Here is a 19,558-nt window from a genome sequence, read left to right as displayed (position 1 = left end):
CAATTTTATTACATCACAATATTTTGAAATATTGGAAGTGCAAGAACTTGATTTTGTAACATACTATATTATGTGTGCACAGAACTAGCAAACCAGGGTAAAGTTTCTTTGTTTTGAAAGTCCTTTGTTCTCTTTCATAAATGATAGTAACATAGCTGAATAAATACTTATCCTTGAGTTTAAGGTTTGTAAATTCAACCTGATGCTTCTATGATTGTCCACAAAGTAATGGAAAAGTTACTACCTAACAAACCTAAAACAAAACAAACCTACCTAATAAACCAAAATCCATGCACTAGAATTGTAGGTTTATCCTGCTGGATTACCAAAATTTCAATCTTGAAGCAACTGTCACATTTTCTTTCATTTCTATACAGATGAATTGTGAAGCCATGTGACAATTATTTTCAAATCTGGTTCTAACTAAGCTAAAATAACTGTCACTTTAAAAGAAAACTATGTATTATAATATATATCAACATAATATATTACAAAATATAAAATATATGTTATAAACAATAATATACACCTACACCAAGTCTGTAACACCCAGATAATCATTTTATTGGTAATAGTAATTACAAAAAAATAAATAATTTGATCAGTGCCTCTTTCCTACTGTCACATGGTATACCTGGGTTAGTATTTCAAGGAATATCATCCATTTTATGGCATTTCGCTGTTCTCTATATATTTACATAGCTCTTTAGGCAGATGTCAGTGTACTCTTGCTCTCATATAGCTCATTAAATATCATTGGGGCTTTCAACCAACCGATCAGAAAGGTTGGTTAGACCAGTCAGTCTGAAACTTTGGACCCTGATATTGTTTTAATTATATTTGCATGAGTTCCTTTAAAAAAACATATTGATAGCCTAATTTGGTTCCAACCATATTGGTGCTAATATGCAAACTTGCATGAGTATTGACAGTAGAAAGTAGCCTGCACGCTTTTTAGTGGACAGACTCTGTTGTGAATGGATTAACATACCCTGTGAACTGAATAGTTATTTTTTTGCCTATAAAAATGAATTATTTATTTAACATCTTTATAAGCACAATATGTCTAAACCAAGCTAACAAATATTAACATTTTAGGATGATCACCAGAGATGCCTCTACTGTTGTTAATTAACATGTTTCTATTCTAGGCAGGGGATATCCACAGAAGAGATAAGTGACAAGGAAAAAATAGCAATCATTTTAGTTTAGAGAGATTGTTTCTGGTGCTGTAGCTTGCAAGAGATAACACTAATTACAAAACTATATGGCTTTTAAGAATAAAGACATCTCAAACGGCTTTACCCAGCAAGGAAAAAAGGGTCAAATCCACAAAAGGTCCTCTAACTGCCTGCTGCATGATTTATAGATGCAATTTGGATTAAGTATTACCCTAAATAACTGCTACAAAACTTGGAAATTTAAATGGGTGCTGTGTAATATGTGGGTTACCCTATTATTAGAGTTTGGAAGTGAAATTCTTCTCCTGTGTACTAACCATATGCAAAGACAACAGAAGCGATATCATGGGCAGGATTAGCAACGTATCCCCAAATTATTTATCTATTTGACATACCTAGGTTCTTGGTTTAGATTTGCTCTTCACCTCGCTTGAATTCAATCAGACAGTGAGCATGTGTAATTACAGTCAGTAATTGGAACAGTTTGTGGCAGAGATATATAGGGTGCTATTAATGTTCGAAAAGTACTACTTACTAGGCTGTCACAACTTCAATCTTTTGCAATTTGTGGACCAGAAAAAATGCCTAGCAGTTGAGGTAAACTTTTGTTTAGGATCAACAGAGTGACCTAAGAAGCTGCCCAGCAACTGGCTTTTTAAGAAGGGGAGCAATATCAGCCAATTAATTTCCCACATAACAGCTTTCATTACTTGTTGACAACCCTGGTCTTGGAATGGAAATAGCATAGAAAGATAGACCCCTTATCTGCACAGGTTAGTGAATCATTAAGAAATGAAGGGAAGCGAAGGGAGACAGCCCCAGAATTTCACATTCAAAAATGAATCAGCAATTTCAACTCCATTCAGTACGGACTGGTTTCCTTTTAACAAAAACTTACAATATACAAAGACATTGGGCCTAATTTATTAAAGATCTCCAAGGCTGGAGAGGATACACTTTCATCAGTAAACCTTGGTGATCCAGCAAACCTGGAATATAATTTTTGAAGTCATTTGCTATTTGTTATCAAATATTTTTAATTCTGGAGCAGATTCATTCCAGATTGTTTGGATCACCCAGGTTTACAAATGAAAGCGTATCCTCTCCAGGCTTGGAGAGCTGTAATAAATCAGGCCCAGTGTGTCTTTTTCCCATAAGCTGATATAGGTTATTTGCTAACAATTATATGTGCAAGGCTTGTACACAGCAAGGCTTTTTTAGATGTCTGTAAAATGAAAATTCATTAAATTATCTCTAAGGAGGAGAGCTAACACAGCAATATGTGTGCACATATATACTTGGGAAGGTATTAAGGGAATTGACGCTTTTTGGAGACACAACCATATGCTGACCTATTGAAAAGGTCTATTCCTCCAGTTTGCCAGCTGGTGCTCATTAGCTGTGCATACATCAGGTAACTACAGAATGTGATAACTGCAAAAAGAAAGAATAAAAACTAAATAGGTAACAATTTAGCTTAGAAAATTGCTAGATAAAATGCCTAAGTGTTAAAATGAGTTTTAAGTTTTATTAATACATACATATGATGGAATCTGACTAGCTGCCACTATCAAACTGTCTTAGTCATACAAGTGAGTAAATATATTAAAAAAAATCCTCCGTTCTCCTCATTTACTAATAATATACAAGGATCCAGTAATATATATACACGTTATCTATAGTTTTTATTGGTGCTAGTTCACGTGTGGTTTTGTGGTAATGCCTTGAGTGACATACTTTGGCCAAAAAAAGTCAAGTGTGCTTTTGATCTATTACCATGTGTTATAGAGGATTACTATGGGAAAGGCAGCCCACATGAACCCATAAAAACACATAAAAAAGCAGAATATCTCATAGATAGTAGTACACCATCCACTAAAAAAGCAGTGGCTTCTGTTTCTCTTTATTAGACTTACTGGGAATCCATAGGTTTGAATCAACCAAAATGCTTCTGTTTATGCAGCATAAACAGATTTTAAGCTCACTTTTTTATTATTTTCACCCATACAAACTTTAGCTAGATGGCATTCTTCCTGCAGAAGTTTATCCAGCTCAATTAGTATTTTTTTTTAGTTAATACTAATACTAATACTGCCTCCACCCACCATCTTCAATATTTAGCAATGCTATTACCTTCATGGACCCATAATTGGAAATATCCAAAGAAGGACTTTAATGACCAGATGCTATTTTTTAAAGCTTCCGATTAAATTAAAAAACATACACCTTTTAAAATAAAATTAACATCTATTTTGTTTGATTTTGTTTCTAATTGTACTGTTATATGGTTCACCCTATTGTGGGTTGGATTTTATATGTATCCTTCGTTAATAAAAATAAAAAAAAATTAACATATTTATTTGGTTGATGTTAGATAAACTTACATCAAGTATTATCAGGAATGACAGTCATTGTCAGTCATGTTTAAACAGAAATCCCTGTAGGTTTTCCATTTTCAAGCTGGAGTATAGAGTCTAAGTTTCAGAAGCATTGCAATAAAATGATAGATGAAAGAGCAGGTGAATCAGGCAATACATCAATTTATTTATGTACGAGTTGATCTGCCATATCTTGGTATGATCTTTAAAATCTGATTTGGAGGCAGAGCGTGTTTTATACTATTTTCACAAGGCCTCTATCAGTAACCGCTATCAAGAGACGAATTATAAGTTACTTACAAGATGGTATTGGACACCGGATCTCTTGCAAAATTTACCCACAGGTGAGCCCTTTGTGTTGAAGATGTGGGAAACACACAGGCACTCTAATGCATATTTTGTGGACCTGTCCTTCACTGACACCTTTCAGGGAGGGGGTTGTTAGAATTATTAAAGAATTGACGGGGACATCTGTTGAAATTAGGCCTGAGTTAGCATTACTACATGTGTCCGCAATCTCAAAAAACGATACAAGCGTTCTCTTCTGCGCCATTTGTTCAATGCTCCTAAAGCATGTATTCCGCCATTATGGAAACATACTGTCCCTCCTTCAATTAAACAATGGATTACCAGGGTGAACGATATACAATACATGGAAGAACTAAAAAAACCAAGGGAGCAGCCATCACAGAGACCGGCATACACCTGGTTTTACTGGGATGATTTCAAGAGCTCAGCTGATTACAGACGGCTGCGTGGATCATCTGATTAGTGCCTTAATGTTTTTTGGGTCACCCATTGTCCTTACCTCCCATACCCCCCATACCCAGCCCCATTACACTTCTCCTCTCCTCCCCCTTTCTGTTTTCTTTTTCTCTTCTCTCCTCTCTTTTCTCTCTCTCTTTTCTTTCTTTAAAGAAAAAACAGGAACCAACAAAGTTTTCTACTTTTGACCAATGCACATATGTGTTTGATATTGTCATAGCAATGCCTGACACCAAATTTACACTTCCTCTTGCACTATAATAATTGGTACTGTTTGTGATAATATGTGTCAGCCGGTACTCAATAAGTCTGTGCTTCTCGTATGCTCTGTAATATGCACTTTACTGGTTCAGGGTCATATGTTAGCATTTTTTTTTTCTGTATTGAATCTTATTGTTGGTTGCCTCTAAAAAATCAAATGAGAACCAACTTACTTGTTTTCTTGCTTTTATAGGGGAAATTTAGTGGGGGTTTTTTGTTATTTCCTTTATCTAAAATGTTTTTTTAGATAATAAGATATGTTTGGCAAGAAAAACCTACACTTTATGATTTGGACTTTTGTTTGAGCATTAGTATATTTGAAAATTTCCCTTCACATAAGTGTATCTATTATTCAGCAGCTACCAAGGATCAAAGAGTCACTAACAAGTGGTACGGGCATTACCTTCTTTCAGCTAATGCTTTAATGTTTTACGATTTGGTTGTTTTCACCTCCTGAAAAATGACCTTTATATTCTGTGGTTTGTAATGGAGCAAATCATTAAATATTGATGGCATGATAGTCAGCTTCTGAGATGTTGCTATATTAGGACAGGTGTATTTTTATATCCATTATCAATACTCCATACTAGATAATGGAATTTCATTCTAGACTAAATCATATTTGGATGCTTTTACTAGACTATAATTGTTTTCTGTACCACTGAAACCTTTCATGGAGGATCTCAGGACTGGAGCATTGTTTCAGTGATGACTGATTGGTCTAATCCTGACAGTATAGATGATTAAAGCAGTCTTTTCGTACTTACTTACTACCTGTCTGAAGACCTGGTTTAGGGTAAAATATGGAATCGGTTTAGCTTACATCACTTGAATCACCAGTTAAGGTGTGTGTATATGTATGTACAGTCACATATTCATTTTATTAATACACTGACGCTTGATGTATGATATGGGCAATCATTATATGCTGAAACATTTGCCAGCCTTGCATGTTGCCAGATGTGGGATGCCTAACAGCATACTATGGATGAAAATGCATATGAACTCCAGATAAAAGCACAATCTTCTACAGGGAAAGAGTGCCATCTGCACCTTAAGTGCTCATAGATGTTATCTTATGTCAAGAAATCTTTCATTAAGGGTATACAGCAAGATATGCAAGCCTGGATGTCTAGACATACAAATCATACATATGATGAGTGAACAGTACGGGCCTGATTTATTATTATAATTTATTATTTTAATATTATTATATTTATTTTAAAAAGTGTTTACATTTATCTCATATCTATAAAAAAACTCAATTTCAGGGATTTCTGAATCGAGAATCACGTTTAGGAGGTGCATATTTGTCCAGAAACCAGTCACTGGAAGAAGAGTTTGAAAGGGCAAAAGCTGCAGTTGAGGTAATGTGTAATTTAAAATCATTACTATTATTTTACAAAGTATAAATATACATTAAAAACCATATGTCCCCCTAGATTTTATACCAAAAATCATACCTCATATGCACATGTAAATATTTCCTGGTGTCATGCTGCCTCTTTGGTCTAATTTTTGGCAGAATAGCTAGGAGAAATTGGAAGAACCTATACATCGGTACGCATGTATCATGTATTTTGTGTTTTCTGTACTATACCTTACCAAAGTATCTAAAGTCTGCTCCTGAGGAGAGCACAAGATGCCTTTACAGAGCATATACAAGGTTTCTTCTAATATGCCTCTAACAATCTGGTTATTTGACTATACAAAAACACTGTACAGTTGTGGACAGCTTTGAAATAAATTTTAATAGACCTTAACATTTGCACCTATACATTGTATTAATCTGATGTCCAATAATTAAAAACTGTACTCCAACCAATTTGATTTTGACTTTTGTATATAATTTGTAACCCTTTTAAATGTTACAGTTATAGCAATGCTATATTTTCCTATTTGTTAACTTCCTTAAATTCTGCTTGACATATGAATTTTTAGCTTCAAATATTTTCAGAGCAAAATAATAGATTTTCACTGTTAAAATCCATCCTAGTTTCTTAAAAAAATGTTGCAAGTTAAATTCAGATAAAATATATTTGGAAGATTTTCTTCCACTACCACTATATGCATTATAGCTTACAAATGTGTTCATTAGAACACATTTAGAAGTGTGAAGGAGGGAAAGTCAGTCTTCTACTATTTTGTGCATTATGTAATTAGAGTATTTTGTCTGTCATACAGAGTTTAGGTCTCAAAATCCCCTGAAGAAGTCTTAGAGCGAAACACGTTGGGTATAGAGACAACAAATTCTGTGTCAATGCTACCATGACTCTAACTGCTACTAGCTATTCTAACACAGGTCTAATATACACCACCTAGTATAGGAGAACTATGTCTAGCTAAGGAACTAGCATAGTAGGTCTGTGTTGAATTCAGGCCTAAACGTATTTGGAAATTAAATATATATATATATTAAACCTAGCCTGCATTCTCTTTCCTCTCACATTTGTTCTACTATTACTAATCACATGTCACAGACTTGAACCATCCATGTTTTCACAGTTATTGGGGGCATTTTGTTTGTTAAATTAGAGAGAATGATTTAAAAAAAAATTAAAATTTTCACACAATAAAATGTGTAAAGATTTACTTCACTTACTCAAATATGTGAAAATCCCTGTTCTTCAGCACATGAATATCAAAGTAAATATTAACACAATTTATTTTGTGAACATCCTCAAATCTTTTAGTAATTAAGCCCCACTAATGTAATGTTTACATATGTTAAGGAAAAAAGAATAAATAAACATGTGCTTCATATTTGCTTCAGATTTTTTCATATGTATCTCTAATTTCAAGAAAGGCTTCAGGCCAAGCAGAAAAACCCTGGATGACCATGCTTAGGTTAATGCATTAAAGGTCACACTGTTTAAATTACAGTTTGCTGAGAAAAATGGTTTTATAATAGCCTGAAAAAAATTGGATTTTTATAATGAAAAATTCACTAAAGCATACATATAAAAATATATAACTGCTCTTAGTAAACTTGCTTACTTGTTTTTATTATTCCTACTTTGTGTTTGCAGTTCCCCCAGCAATTAAGATAAGGGTACAGGAAAAAACAAAGTTTTGATATGAGACTAGGAGGAAAATTGGCGACTAAAGAGGATTGATTGAAGAAATACACAGTTTTAGCATAACTAATGCTGGTTTCCAAAGCATAGGAAAGCTTTTTTGTGAAGAACGTTTTCGAGGTGGATAGTACTGATGAATTATTTATATTTGAGGGGATATAGGAAGTATATCCCTAGTTCCTTCTATTCTTTAAATACCTTGATTTCAGTGGCTATATTAGTTTCAAGCGAAAAACATTTGTCACTGCCACGACAGTTTGGCATGCACTTTCATAATTTTATTGCTAGTTCTACTACACACATCCTTATTATTATTATTATTATTATTATTAATATTTATATTATTAAAAAAATAATAAACAGTATTTATATCACACAAACATATTATGCAGCGCTGTACATTAAATAGGGTGGCAAATGACAGATAAATACAAAAAATGACACAGAAGGAGGAGAGGACCATGCCCAGAAGAGCTTACAATCTAATAAGTGGGCGATGTAGTCATGTGTGTGACTGTATCTAAAACTTGATTAGGAGAAACCTACTATCTGCATGTAAATAGTCATTATTTACATTTAAATATCCACATTCCTTGCATCAGCCTTGAAGTACTGCCTAACCTGCTAGCAATGATCATATGTGTTCTTATTTAAATGCAGGTACTCCCCGAGTTAAGGACATCCGACATACAGATGACTCATAGATACAAATGGGGCTTCCCTGCTTGTTCAGGTCCTGCTGTGTGCAGGAGAGAGGCTTCATGGGGGAAGGGGGCGGTTCGCATGACTTGCACAGGAAGACTTTTGCTGTTATGCAAAATCTTGTAACCCTTTAATGATCAAGAAAAATCCTGCAGTTGTTTCTTTTTTGCATATCAACGCACAGCTTGCTCCGGAAGTTAATGAATGTCTAGGCTCCATAATTTTTTGTTTTGGCTTTGTTTTTTTGCTTTGTTTGAGATTAACTCACAGTGAGGATTTTATACAGTAACTGACACCACGCTGCCTAATATTATGTTGAGACAAACATCTGTCCTAATTGCATTTATTAAAATAATGTACCTGTTTCGACAGAAATTCAACTTAGGAACAAACTTACAGTCCCTATTTCGTATGTAACCCGGGGACTACCTGTAGTCGGGAAGTGAAGCTCTCATTTTTGTATTTTGTTTTTTTTATATTGAAGACTACATCTAAAATGGACACCAAACACATGCCTAAGACCCATAGCTTCTAGGAAACAATAAATTGTTTAAACTTTTCAGGCTGGCATGACTAGGATGTTTGTCATATTATCTTCTTTCCTTGACAATCATAAAGATACTCCTAAAAGATGCAGCCATTTAAGATGTTTTAAGTATCATCTCTGATTAATTGTTTAAATTACACTGATCCTTAAACTATTAGACAAATAAACGACCCCTGGACTGTTTTTCTCCATGCTCAGGAAATCTCCATAGTACCCAGTGACTGAACAGCAAGCCTTTTTAATGTGCAACCCACACTGTCTCCCTGCCATATTATCACTAAATATGTTAGGATAATGGCTCAGGACTGTCATTGTCATGTAAAAGCAGAGTCTTAGTCTGACATGTTCCATTATTATCCTATATGCCAGGATATTTGACTGGAAAGAAGTGTGACCTGTGATGCAGAAATAGCAATGTGTGTTTACTTAGGTATGGAGATATTGTATGCTGTAGAACATGTTTTGAGATCCGTTTCTGAAAGCCAAATGTGATCAAATGTGATTCAGCGACAAATACAGTATATTTACACTAACTAGGGAAGATCAGGTGGATTTTGCAGCATACTGGTTTCTGTTCAGAATTTGCACTTTCCAAGCTAAATCTTAAAACCCAAAAATGATTGAATTCCAAGTCGTATTGGTTCCCACTGGTACATTGCGCTTCACCCACTTGGGTGGCCATTTGAGGATAGATCTTCAGCTACAACATACAACCATGGTATAAATGTTCCTTTTATTTTCAATGTATCCAGTAACAAGCTAGAAAAATTCCTGTCCCTTATACCTAAATTATTTTATCTTGGTAAATGACTTTGGTCCCACGAGTCCTGTGAACATCCCCAGCAATTATGATGACAATTTAGCCTCAATATAAAAAGTTGAAATAATGGAAACTTAGAGTTGTCATATTTTAGATTGATTATTATTTCAGAATGATTATTTGTAATTTAGGAATTTCAGTAATCCCTAACTGGACTAAATCCCAACAGGGCAACCAGTATGGGGTCCTTTTCACTGGCTGCAGGAAATCATCTGCTAATACACAGAAACTCTTGGGCCCCAGGTATGCACCCCAAAATGCTGTATATTCACACCACATATACAAACTAATCCAGTCTATATGAGATACAATCCATTGGCTGATTTTCAAAGGAGTAGGTTTTCTAAAACTTTTTGTTAAATGTCCAGAGTAAACTATTCAATCATTGCATTATTGATGACCACCAGTAGATGACGCTGTGGTGTCATCATGTAAAGTGTTACAAACAGTCTGATGGTAAGGATGGCAATGATGCAGTGCCATCTAGTGGCTCAAGTATAAATAAAGTTTTTTTTACAGATGGCATTTTCAGGTAAAAAAAATGGTAATTCTACCATATTGCTAACATATAGCTATAACACAACCAGATAATGTGCATAACTATATTCAATGTAAAGCTTGGTCTTCCCAAAGCAATTTTTTTTTTTTTTCAAAGGCAAGTTTTTAAAAAGTGTTTAGATGAATTATCCTATTTTCATCTACCTTAGAGCTATTTACAACTTTTCTGTAGACAGGACCTTAATCTATGTTTTTCTGTAAAGTGTAAATCTTCCTTCGCAAGAAGTGAAATGATAGTTCATAAAATGATAGAGTCATCCTATTAAAATTGTATTTACTGCACTGCATGTGCATCTTAGTACGATGTGCTGCTAGCTCATTCAAAATGAATAGGCTTCATATTGCAACACATGCTAACTTTAGTATGGTTACATAACACATCGGACAGCTGAGAAGGGAAAGCTGAGGAATAATATATACTGTGATTTTTGTAGGAGTATAGCCTGTATCAAGAAACATTATCTATATAGTAAATGAGTACAGAAAAAAATATCTTTTAATAGTAATAATTTCAAAGGGTTTATTGAGAACCTAAACATTATCTGCAATCTTAGTGTAATATAAATAACCTAAGGTAGTGCATTTTTAAAAAAATTGGGAGATTTGAAAATGTTAATTGAAGTTAAGCAGAGTAATCCAAAGAGGTAAATAAGGCTACATTGATAAAAATATAGCTGTGTTTTTAATGCAGGCAGTGAACAGATGTAATGAATGAGTGATTGAGTGCTTAGTATAGTCAGGACTAGAAGAAATAAATTACTAGCACTGATAAGCTCTAATAAGAAATGTTGGGCTGCTGGCCCTTAGTGGAGATATTTCATCATTCAGACATCAGAGTAGGACACCCGGTCAGTGACATATCTTAATATTTGGTAACTACCCGTTTCTAATTCAGACCTGCAAAATGTCTTCTAGCAGCAATTTCCTTTATTACTCTTTGATGTGGTCATTTAATGCCAAGTTTAACAATGGAAATTGTGTGTCCCTGTCCCTGCATTTTCCCTAAAGAAACACCAACCTTTCACCATGACCACCAATCCATAAAACACCATGGTGCACTTTTCCTGGTAGATTTTATAAGCCCACAGAAATCTGTCCCTACCATTAAAGAGCCACATAGTAATATTTACCTTCCAGTCAAACAAATTTCATATACAATATTGTCACATTACAGTTTCTTTTCTATTTAAAAAAAATGAACTTTAAAATGTTTTTTATATACACTTTAGGTGCATTTGGACAGCTTCACAGTTATCCTTATATAGATTTTTCTTACATTCCCCACTGGCATCAGAAGATGAACATTTTGTTGTAAATATGGATTTGATAGCTTGGCTTGGTGCAACATGTCACTCCCCTGCTGCTAAGAAAAGATCACAGTTTATCATATTTGTAAAGAATTGATTTTATTATTTACCTTACAATGGTAAAAAGCACAATAGGAAATCATCAAGTCGTGGCTATTTCATACTATTTTACACTTGATTAAATATGTAAACATGTTAGACACCACTGTGCCCTTTCTAAGACACGGAATAGGAAGAAATTATGATAGGCACCTGCTTCCTTCTAATTAGGAATCTACACACAGCAACTGAAATCTGCAGCTAGAACATAATGTGGGATTACAATGATTTACAACTCTTACAAGAAAATGCATTAATTACTGTATGAGGTTTCTGTATTTTACATCTGCTGCCTCTTAATTATATTCAAAACAATAAAACCATGAAGTCTGTGAAATGGCATTTCATTTCTTAGTCTTCCCATATGCAATAGATGAACATCTAACAACAAGTCGTACTGTTTAGTAGATAGTGAAATAATCAGATTGTCGGACAGACAAACTGTTCACTAGCCATATAAACTTATTTGGCCACACACACCACAATCAATCAAATGAAATTGTGAAATGTCACAATTCTCTTTAGTTTTTCTTGCCCTCTGCATTAACCTGTGCATGTAGTGGAGTTGTTTTGCTGTACAATGATGTAAAATGTTGACATTCCTAAATTTACGCTGTATAATGATAACAAGCTGTGGAAATTTTCTAACCTGCCAAATTCTTGTGGCCAGTGATGGGCAGTGGGTACACTTTAGACAACAGTCAAAATTTTTGGTCTTTGTTCAGTCAACACACTCTGGCTATTTCCAAAAGAACTACCTGCACTGTTTATTTATTTTTTTGGTACCATGTATGCACGGTATACCTAGGATTGCTTTAGGTGTATAGTGTAAATACAAGTGTCTGTCTGCAGACCATACAGTTCTTCCAAACACCACGAATGATGTTTGTCCATTATGGCTATGCTTACCAAAAGCAATAGGATTTGATCTCTGCCCAAGCCTTCCCCCCTGGTGCAGCCTGAAGGAAGAGTGACCAATCCTGGGGAATAGACTGCCTGATCCAAAGGACTAATGAAAAGGAGACAGGAAGAGTGGTAAAGCACCAACAAGCCTTCATTTCCCCCCCTTCCCACACACTTATTATCATCTGGAAGTATTTACCATATGCCAAGCCCATTGGTTTGTTAATACTAGGATAGTATTAGCCAGGCATTTTCATTTTTCATGCATGTGAACCTGAACTTGCTAGTTTTAAGAAGGACTCTAACACATGCCAAGCCATAAATATTGTACTTTTGTTTTTTTCCTTTTAGCCACAAAGAATTTATAAACTTGTATTCTTGAAAATCTATAAAGCAATGCATACCAGAGGCACAGCGTGACTAAATAAATATATTCAAGCATTTGTTGTAAGATAAGCTAAAGACTCAATTATATCTTTCCTAGTCAGACACTGAATTTTGGGATAAGATGCAAGCTGAATGGGAAGAAATGGCAAGAAGGAATTGGATTTCTGACAATTCAAACTCATCAAACCAGACTGGAACATCTTCTAGAGAAACAGTACGTACATAATACCAGGACTCTTTTCTGTTATTTGTTACATGAAATACATACTGCTGCTGTTGTCATCAAATATCAAACTCTGACCTAGAATCTTTTCATAGCATAGCCCAGCAAATGCCAAACTACACAGCATGCTGACAGCTTTGGCGTGATTTTTGATTAAAGTGCCTGAACTGCAGTATGTGGGTTACTGGAGATGTAAAATGAGAAAAGCAATGTACTCCTATTCATAATTCAATTTAGAAAAAAGTGGAACACAGGAATGTCTTAAAAGGTTTTATTGGGTAAATAGTTTTTATTCTAGTAGTTCCTTTTTTACTGGACTTTTATGGTATATATCTTAGTTGTATATTAATAAAAATGGGTGTTGAGCCTTGATATTGGAATAGGGTTAAACATAGATGTCATCTTGCTTTTTTGATGGGAAAAAGCCCTGTGCAGACTATACAGTCTTTACTGAGGACATGTCAACTGAGCCACACTTAAAACAATGTTAGTGGCCTGTACAGTCATCATAGTCATATATCAGAGTCACAGATGTGCAAATGGAAAAATAAGGAAAGTTATGTTTAGGTAGACTAAAGGCAGACTATAGTGGCTTCTGTCCTTTTGTATTGTTGTCTGTGTTCCTATGAAAAGATTTTCCCATAGAGAAAAGTTCCCTTGGTCTCCTGCCCAGTTCACCTAGAACAAGCAAACTCTAACAGAGAAAGTAAAAGAAAAGAAACACCTGTGTTAACAGTAACTGCTTTGTTCTGTGTAGACAGCTTTTAGTGAAGGTATATTTAGCCCACCACTGCTTGTAAAGTTCTAGCACAATGTCACGCTCTAAGAGATCTAATAGTTGGAAAGAAGTGGTGTGGGACTCCAGTTGTTTAGAGCTTGTTCTCCTATTGCACTTGTCCTGTCCTTTCTGCAATAAAATAAATTTACCTGTCTGCTTGTAATGTTTAGTTCTGCTTTAGGTGCTCTTTTTGCATGTGTAATTCTCACTAGAGAGAGAGAAATTGCATCAGGTAAACTGGAAAAGCTTGCATGTAAAATCTGAACGTTATATAAATATTTACTTAAATATAATTTCAGATAAAATTGATTTAAATACAACAATTATCCTAAAAGTTTATTTGGAGTGCATACACTTTAGCTAGGGTGAGATCACAAGGAAAATGAGGGAGGAACGGAGGAGGAAGACAGAGAGAAGCAAGACCTGGAAAACAACTTTCCCATTTTTTTTTCTCTTACCTATGGTGCCAGTTTGCTGACATGAAATCTCTGTCTCTGGGAACTTACAGATTCTGACAGCATTGCATAACAAAACTAGCATAGCATCCACACTATTACTTCCCTCATCATTTGCAAAATTATACCTCTTGTTGTAGTAACATAACACTATTGAAGTTTCAACACCATGTTGTTGTGGATTAGTATCAAGTCAGCACTCTGGTGTTGGAAATATTGATGTTTAGCATAGCGAGGTAGGTTCTGTTTAAATATATAGCAGAAGGTATCATATAATTGTGAAAAAAGGGTCATGTAAATTGGCTTGTGAAGTCATCTTTATTGTCATACAAATGGTTTGCTGGGTCATCATCAAGATTCCATAACTGAGCCATGCAGTCATTATTAAGTGTCAGAGAAATGGTCCATGCAGTCATTATTAGATTCATGTATTTGGTTTAAACAGACATTGCTATGGTTATGTGTATGATTTCTGCACTCATCATTAGAGCTATAAATGGCTTGGAGACTCATCATTAGAGTCATATACATGGCTTGGGCTGTTATCTGTCTAGCGTATCATTTGTAATTATCATTATGGTCATTCATGTATATATGGCTTGTACAGTCATTATTATGGTCATGTATATAACTTGTATATGCAACAAAACTGCCACAAATATAGTTTGTGCTGTCATCATTAGTGTCACTCTTTCTCTTGATGAACTGAAGTACGTTCAACAATTTTCAGCAGAATGCAGCATACTTCAGAAAGACATGAGCACGGGGCAAATGCACATGTTCTTGTTACTGTCAAATAATTTTTTTCAATAATATTATTTTTTGGAAAAAAAGCTTATGTGTAGAGATACACTTTAGATATAGTATATACATGATGTCTGTCAATGTTTTGTTTCAGGGTTATTATTTCCACATGGATAATCCATTTAGGGAATGTTCTGCTGCCTTTGAAGAAGGTATGAAGAAGTTGAAAGAAGGGGATTTGCCTTTGACTATTTTATACCTGGAATCTGCCATTTTACAAGACCCCAATGATGCTGAGGTAGAGTTCTTCACTTTTTTGTTTATCTCCAATATTCAAGAACATCAGTTCTATTTATTAAAAGGGCTAAGAGATAGTATTATATAATTACCCATAAAATCATATTTCAGTATTTAAAATAAATAGAACAATGTAAATTTTTTTTCAGGTTCAATGTTCTGGGTTAATGCACAATTCTGTGCGCAGTATTAAAAAAGGTCAAAGAAGGCTACACTTTTTTTTTCAAAGTCTTAAAGTTAAAACCTTGCATGCTAATCAAGGAAGAAAGGGAAACATCATAGGCTTAATTAGCTGATACAGAATGGATTAGTTTAAAAAAGCCAATTAGCAAATTAATCCTCAGAATCACACTGGCTAATCTGGACAATGGAAATTCCAGGAAGGAGCTGGAATAGTGTAGATTGGGAGTTAAAATGGTAAAATTAACTTAATCTCAAACATCTTTTATTCTCTGGTTCGCATTATAGTCATGTCCATAAAATATCATTCTCTTGCTTGAATGTACTAAATATGTCATTTTTTAAAGAATAATAAATATTGATTTTCATGTTTTCCTTTACATTTTTTTTTCTCTGTTCTCCTTCGCTCTCTCTCTCCTTCTTACTAATATAACGTTGTCAGGCTTGGCAGTACCTCGGTATCACCCAAGCAGAGAATGAAAATGAACAAGCTGCTATTGTCGCTCTACAGAGGTAATTAAAAGAGCCATTGTCATAAATTTTCTAAACATTCATTGTGTGAATTTTATGTTCTGAAAAACTATTTTCTCCATTTTTTTAAATTTTCTGCATTTGTAAATGTGATTTCCCATGCTAAATCTATTTATTACCCAAATAGTGTATACTTTTTATACGCACACTTCAGCCTGCCTAATGTTGCATACATAGGTCCCCTTTGTACCAACACAAAACATGATCTACACACATGATCTAAAAAAAGACATGGCTCATCACCATATGCCACCTTAATACAGATTCAGATACAGATTCTCTGCAGCTGAGCACACAAAATCAGTGATCAGACAATGCTGTTTACTGGCCCCAAATGTCAGAGAGGTTGACATCTTTCTTTGCTTAGTTTTACATCTTTTTCTGTGACATTGTTTAACATAATATTTTTTTCACAATGACATACCAATCTACTTTACCATAATTTTAAAAGTCATATTAGTAAAAATATATGGATATTATAGTGAGTAATTTTATTTTCGTATATTATTGCATCTGTTTGTGAAGTTTTTAATTGGCAACAGTTTGCCTTATTTTTAGACTTCTCTGCAAAATTCCTTGTCTAATTTTTGACATATGTCACTAAAGGTTAAATTTATGCAGATAGATCATTGCCACAAATTTAAAAATACCTTTGACCATTAGTTGGCCTAAATTTCCCCAAATAAGGTATTCCTGCCTAAATCTGGTCTACCTCAAAAGTAGTTTTGTTTTGATTGTTGACAAACTACAGTGTGGTACAAATGCAGTGACTTTGTATTTAAGAGATTGTTTCTAGCCATGCATACAGAATGGAATTTATAGACGTTTTTACAAATACTATAGATATATATTAGAAATACAAAGGAAATAGAATTTTATAAATATAGTATATATACTATAGATACTAGATATTTATCTACAAGATGTAAATAGTAAACCTGACAGAAGTATATATGAAGGCTTTTTACATTTCATTATTATGCACTTCAGATCAAAAACCTTGAACTATTTACAGTTTGACCTAGATTACTTGAACCAGCGTCAATAAAGAGGAAGGATAGAACTAAAAATGGCCTTCTCAAATGTATCTACAGAAAAACAGCAACAACATATTTTTGGCTGTATTGACAGCAATGTAGAAAAGAAAAACACACATTTCTGTAAGGCTTAAAAATGAAAGTATTGGGTCTTTCACACCAGTGATCTGCAGTCAAGTAATTAAAACACATTTCATGTCATGAACCAGGACATAAGGATAAAATAATAAACTATTCTGTCAGGAATTCCAGCACTAGGCAAGATAAGAATGGTTCTTTAGATATAAATGTAGTGTGATAGGTTAAGGTAAAGGATATTTAGGCTTAGGGTTTAGGATATCTGTGAAGGTTCTCATTTACCCAGGTCATTGGGTAGCTAGTAGTAGTCACATTCAACTGGACTTGTTCCTGTAACGTTAAAGACATTTATTAGCTTTTATGCCACTCCATCATTTAAGAAGTGAAATTACCATGTTGGTGTTAAAGATACATTTTAGATTTTAGGGCTTAAGCAAGGGTAGGGTTAGGTTATAGGGCAAGGCTAAAATTTGGATAAAGGGAAGAAGCCAGATTCATTTGGTCAAATGCTTTAACACCCATTTGTTTTGTTTCCCAAAGTTTAGGGGATACATATGACGGAGGAGAAGCTTCTAGGGCAGTTCAGGAATGCCAAGTGTCAATAGGGGCATAAATTAAGAATACAACTTAAAGCGGACCTAAACTGAAATTTTTACCTTACATAAAAGTGTAGACAACCCTTTTATATAAGGTAAAACCCCTCCCCTTATGTCCTTATCTCCGTGGCTTTAAGGACAGAATAGGAGTGCAGAGCCTCTTAGGATACACACGCCATGCATCCCAGGAGGCTTCTGGATGTTTCTGGATGAGATCAGGCATGCGCAGAAGGAGCTTTTTCTTCAATAGGGAAAAAGATGCCAATCTCACGCATGCACAGGCAGATTAGCACTCTTTTTTTTCCTTACCCACCGCAGCCTGTGTCACCTGATCCCGTACCTGTGCAGTGCGTAATTAGGTGGCATAGGCAGAAGGTGGGGGAAGAACAAGGATTTGTTCTGCGCATGTAGGAGGATGTTAAGTTCCCAGCCAGGTGGTGGTTTGACTAATGATGTCTGTATCTGTGTTCAAGTTACTGTATTAAAAAAAAAAGTAAAATATATTAAAGCTCATGAGGTGCTGCTACTTAGGGTTTATCAATTCTGCTTCTGATATTATAAAGTTGCTAAAAATGCTAGCAATGTTATGCCAGTTCTACTCATGTTATTAAGGTGCTGCTTCTGATGTTATAATAGTACTTTCATTGATATATCTTGTTTCCCTTGTGATTTTATATGGCTCACAATGAGGGTGATTCAATCTGATCTATGCTTAAAGCCTCACACGAAATGTGTTGCATAGAATTGTCCTGTTTGTGTCAGTGTCTAGCTAGCTTAAAAAGCTGAATGCATGTCTCCAAGTAACAGCAATAATACCAGAGAAAAAAAATAGGAATGTCTTGTACTAGTTGGCATTCCTTTAACATATAAAAACAGTAAAAACCAGATAAAAAAATGTATTCTAATAAAAATGTGTCATTTATGAAATGTTAAATAGTGTTGATGGTGCCAGATGCAGTCAAAAAAGCCCTCGCTAACATTTCTTTATTTCTTTGTTTATTTTCTGCTATCTGTAAGGGTTAAAAATAAAAAGAGTGGGATTTTGTTTTGACCCCATGTTCCATTACCTGCCTGAACTCAAGTTGTAGGGTTACAGCATGAACATGCTGTAAAAGAAAACATAATTCATCAGACCAAGCTCTTTAATCTAATTCTTATGCCCACATGGCCATAATGTGTGTCGGCAGTGAATAGACTAGTCTATGGCTATGCTGACCTATAAACAGCAAGTTACATTGCAGTATTCTGACACCTTTCCCTCAAGTTATTATGTCAGCAGTGTGTGTTGTAGTAGTAGCTCTTGCTAGCTCCATGCACAGAGAGAAGCCCTGGATACCAGTGACCCTCTCAATGCAATGGTTTTCCAATTTTCCTGAGACTGCTTTTGGTAGATTAACCATTGCAAACAAGATATATATATATATATATATATATATATATATATATATATATATATATTGTATATATAGTGCATCTTGTTGCTAAACGGATATTTGAGCTGCTTTACACGTAGCATGCCTTTGTATGCGTCGCCTTTGTAGCGTCCCCTTTGCCATGGTTTCAGTAAATGCCAGGCATTTCATTTACCACCCAAAAAGACTGCAATATTCTTTTTAGTAGCAGTCCTAGCTACAAATCTATATTTTTGTTGCAG

General features: G+C 34.7%; 1 protein-coding gene across 1 annotated transcript in view; it reads left to right on the top strand.

Annotated features, from left to right (window-relative positions):
- PEX5L (peroxisomal biogenesis factor 5 like) overlaps positions 1–19,558 on the top strand; it is a 63,200-nt gene that overhangs the window by 28,895 nt on the left and 14,747 nt on the right. Inside the window, exons 6-9 of the mRNA XM_072410148.1 lie at positions 5,857–5,952; positions 13,083–13,199; positions 15,340–15,483; positions 16,105–16,175. Coding sequence (XP_072266249.1) covers positions 5,857–5,952; positions 13,083–13,199; positions 15,340–15,483; positions 16,105–16,175 — 428 coding nt within the window. The remainder of the gene's footprint in view (positions 1–5,856; positions 5,953–13,082; positions 13,200–15,339; positions 15,484–16,104; positions 16,176–19,558) is intronic.

This window comes from Pyxicephalus adspersus, chromosome 4, assembly GCF_032062135.1.
Source record: "Pyxicephalus adspersus chromosome 4, UCB_Pads_2.0, whole genome shotgun sequence".
Lineage (NCBI taxonomy): Eukaryota > Metazoa > Chordata > Amphibia > Anura > Pyxicephalidae > Pyxicephalus > Pyxicephalus adspersus.
The sequence above is the reverse complement of the archived record's forward strand: the minus strand, read 5'-3'. Positions and strand labels throughout refer to the sequence as shown.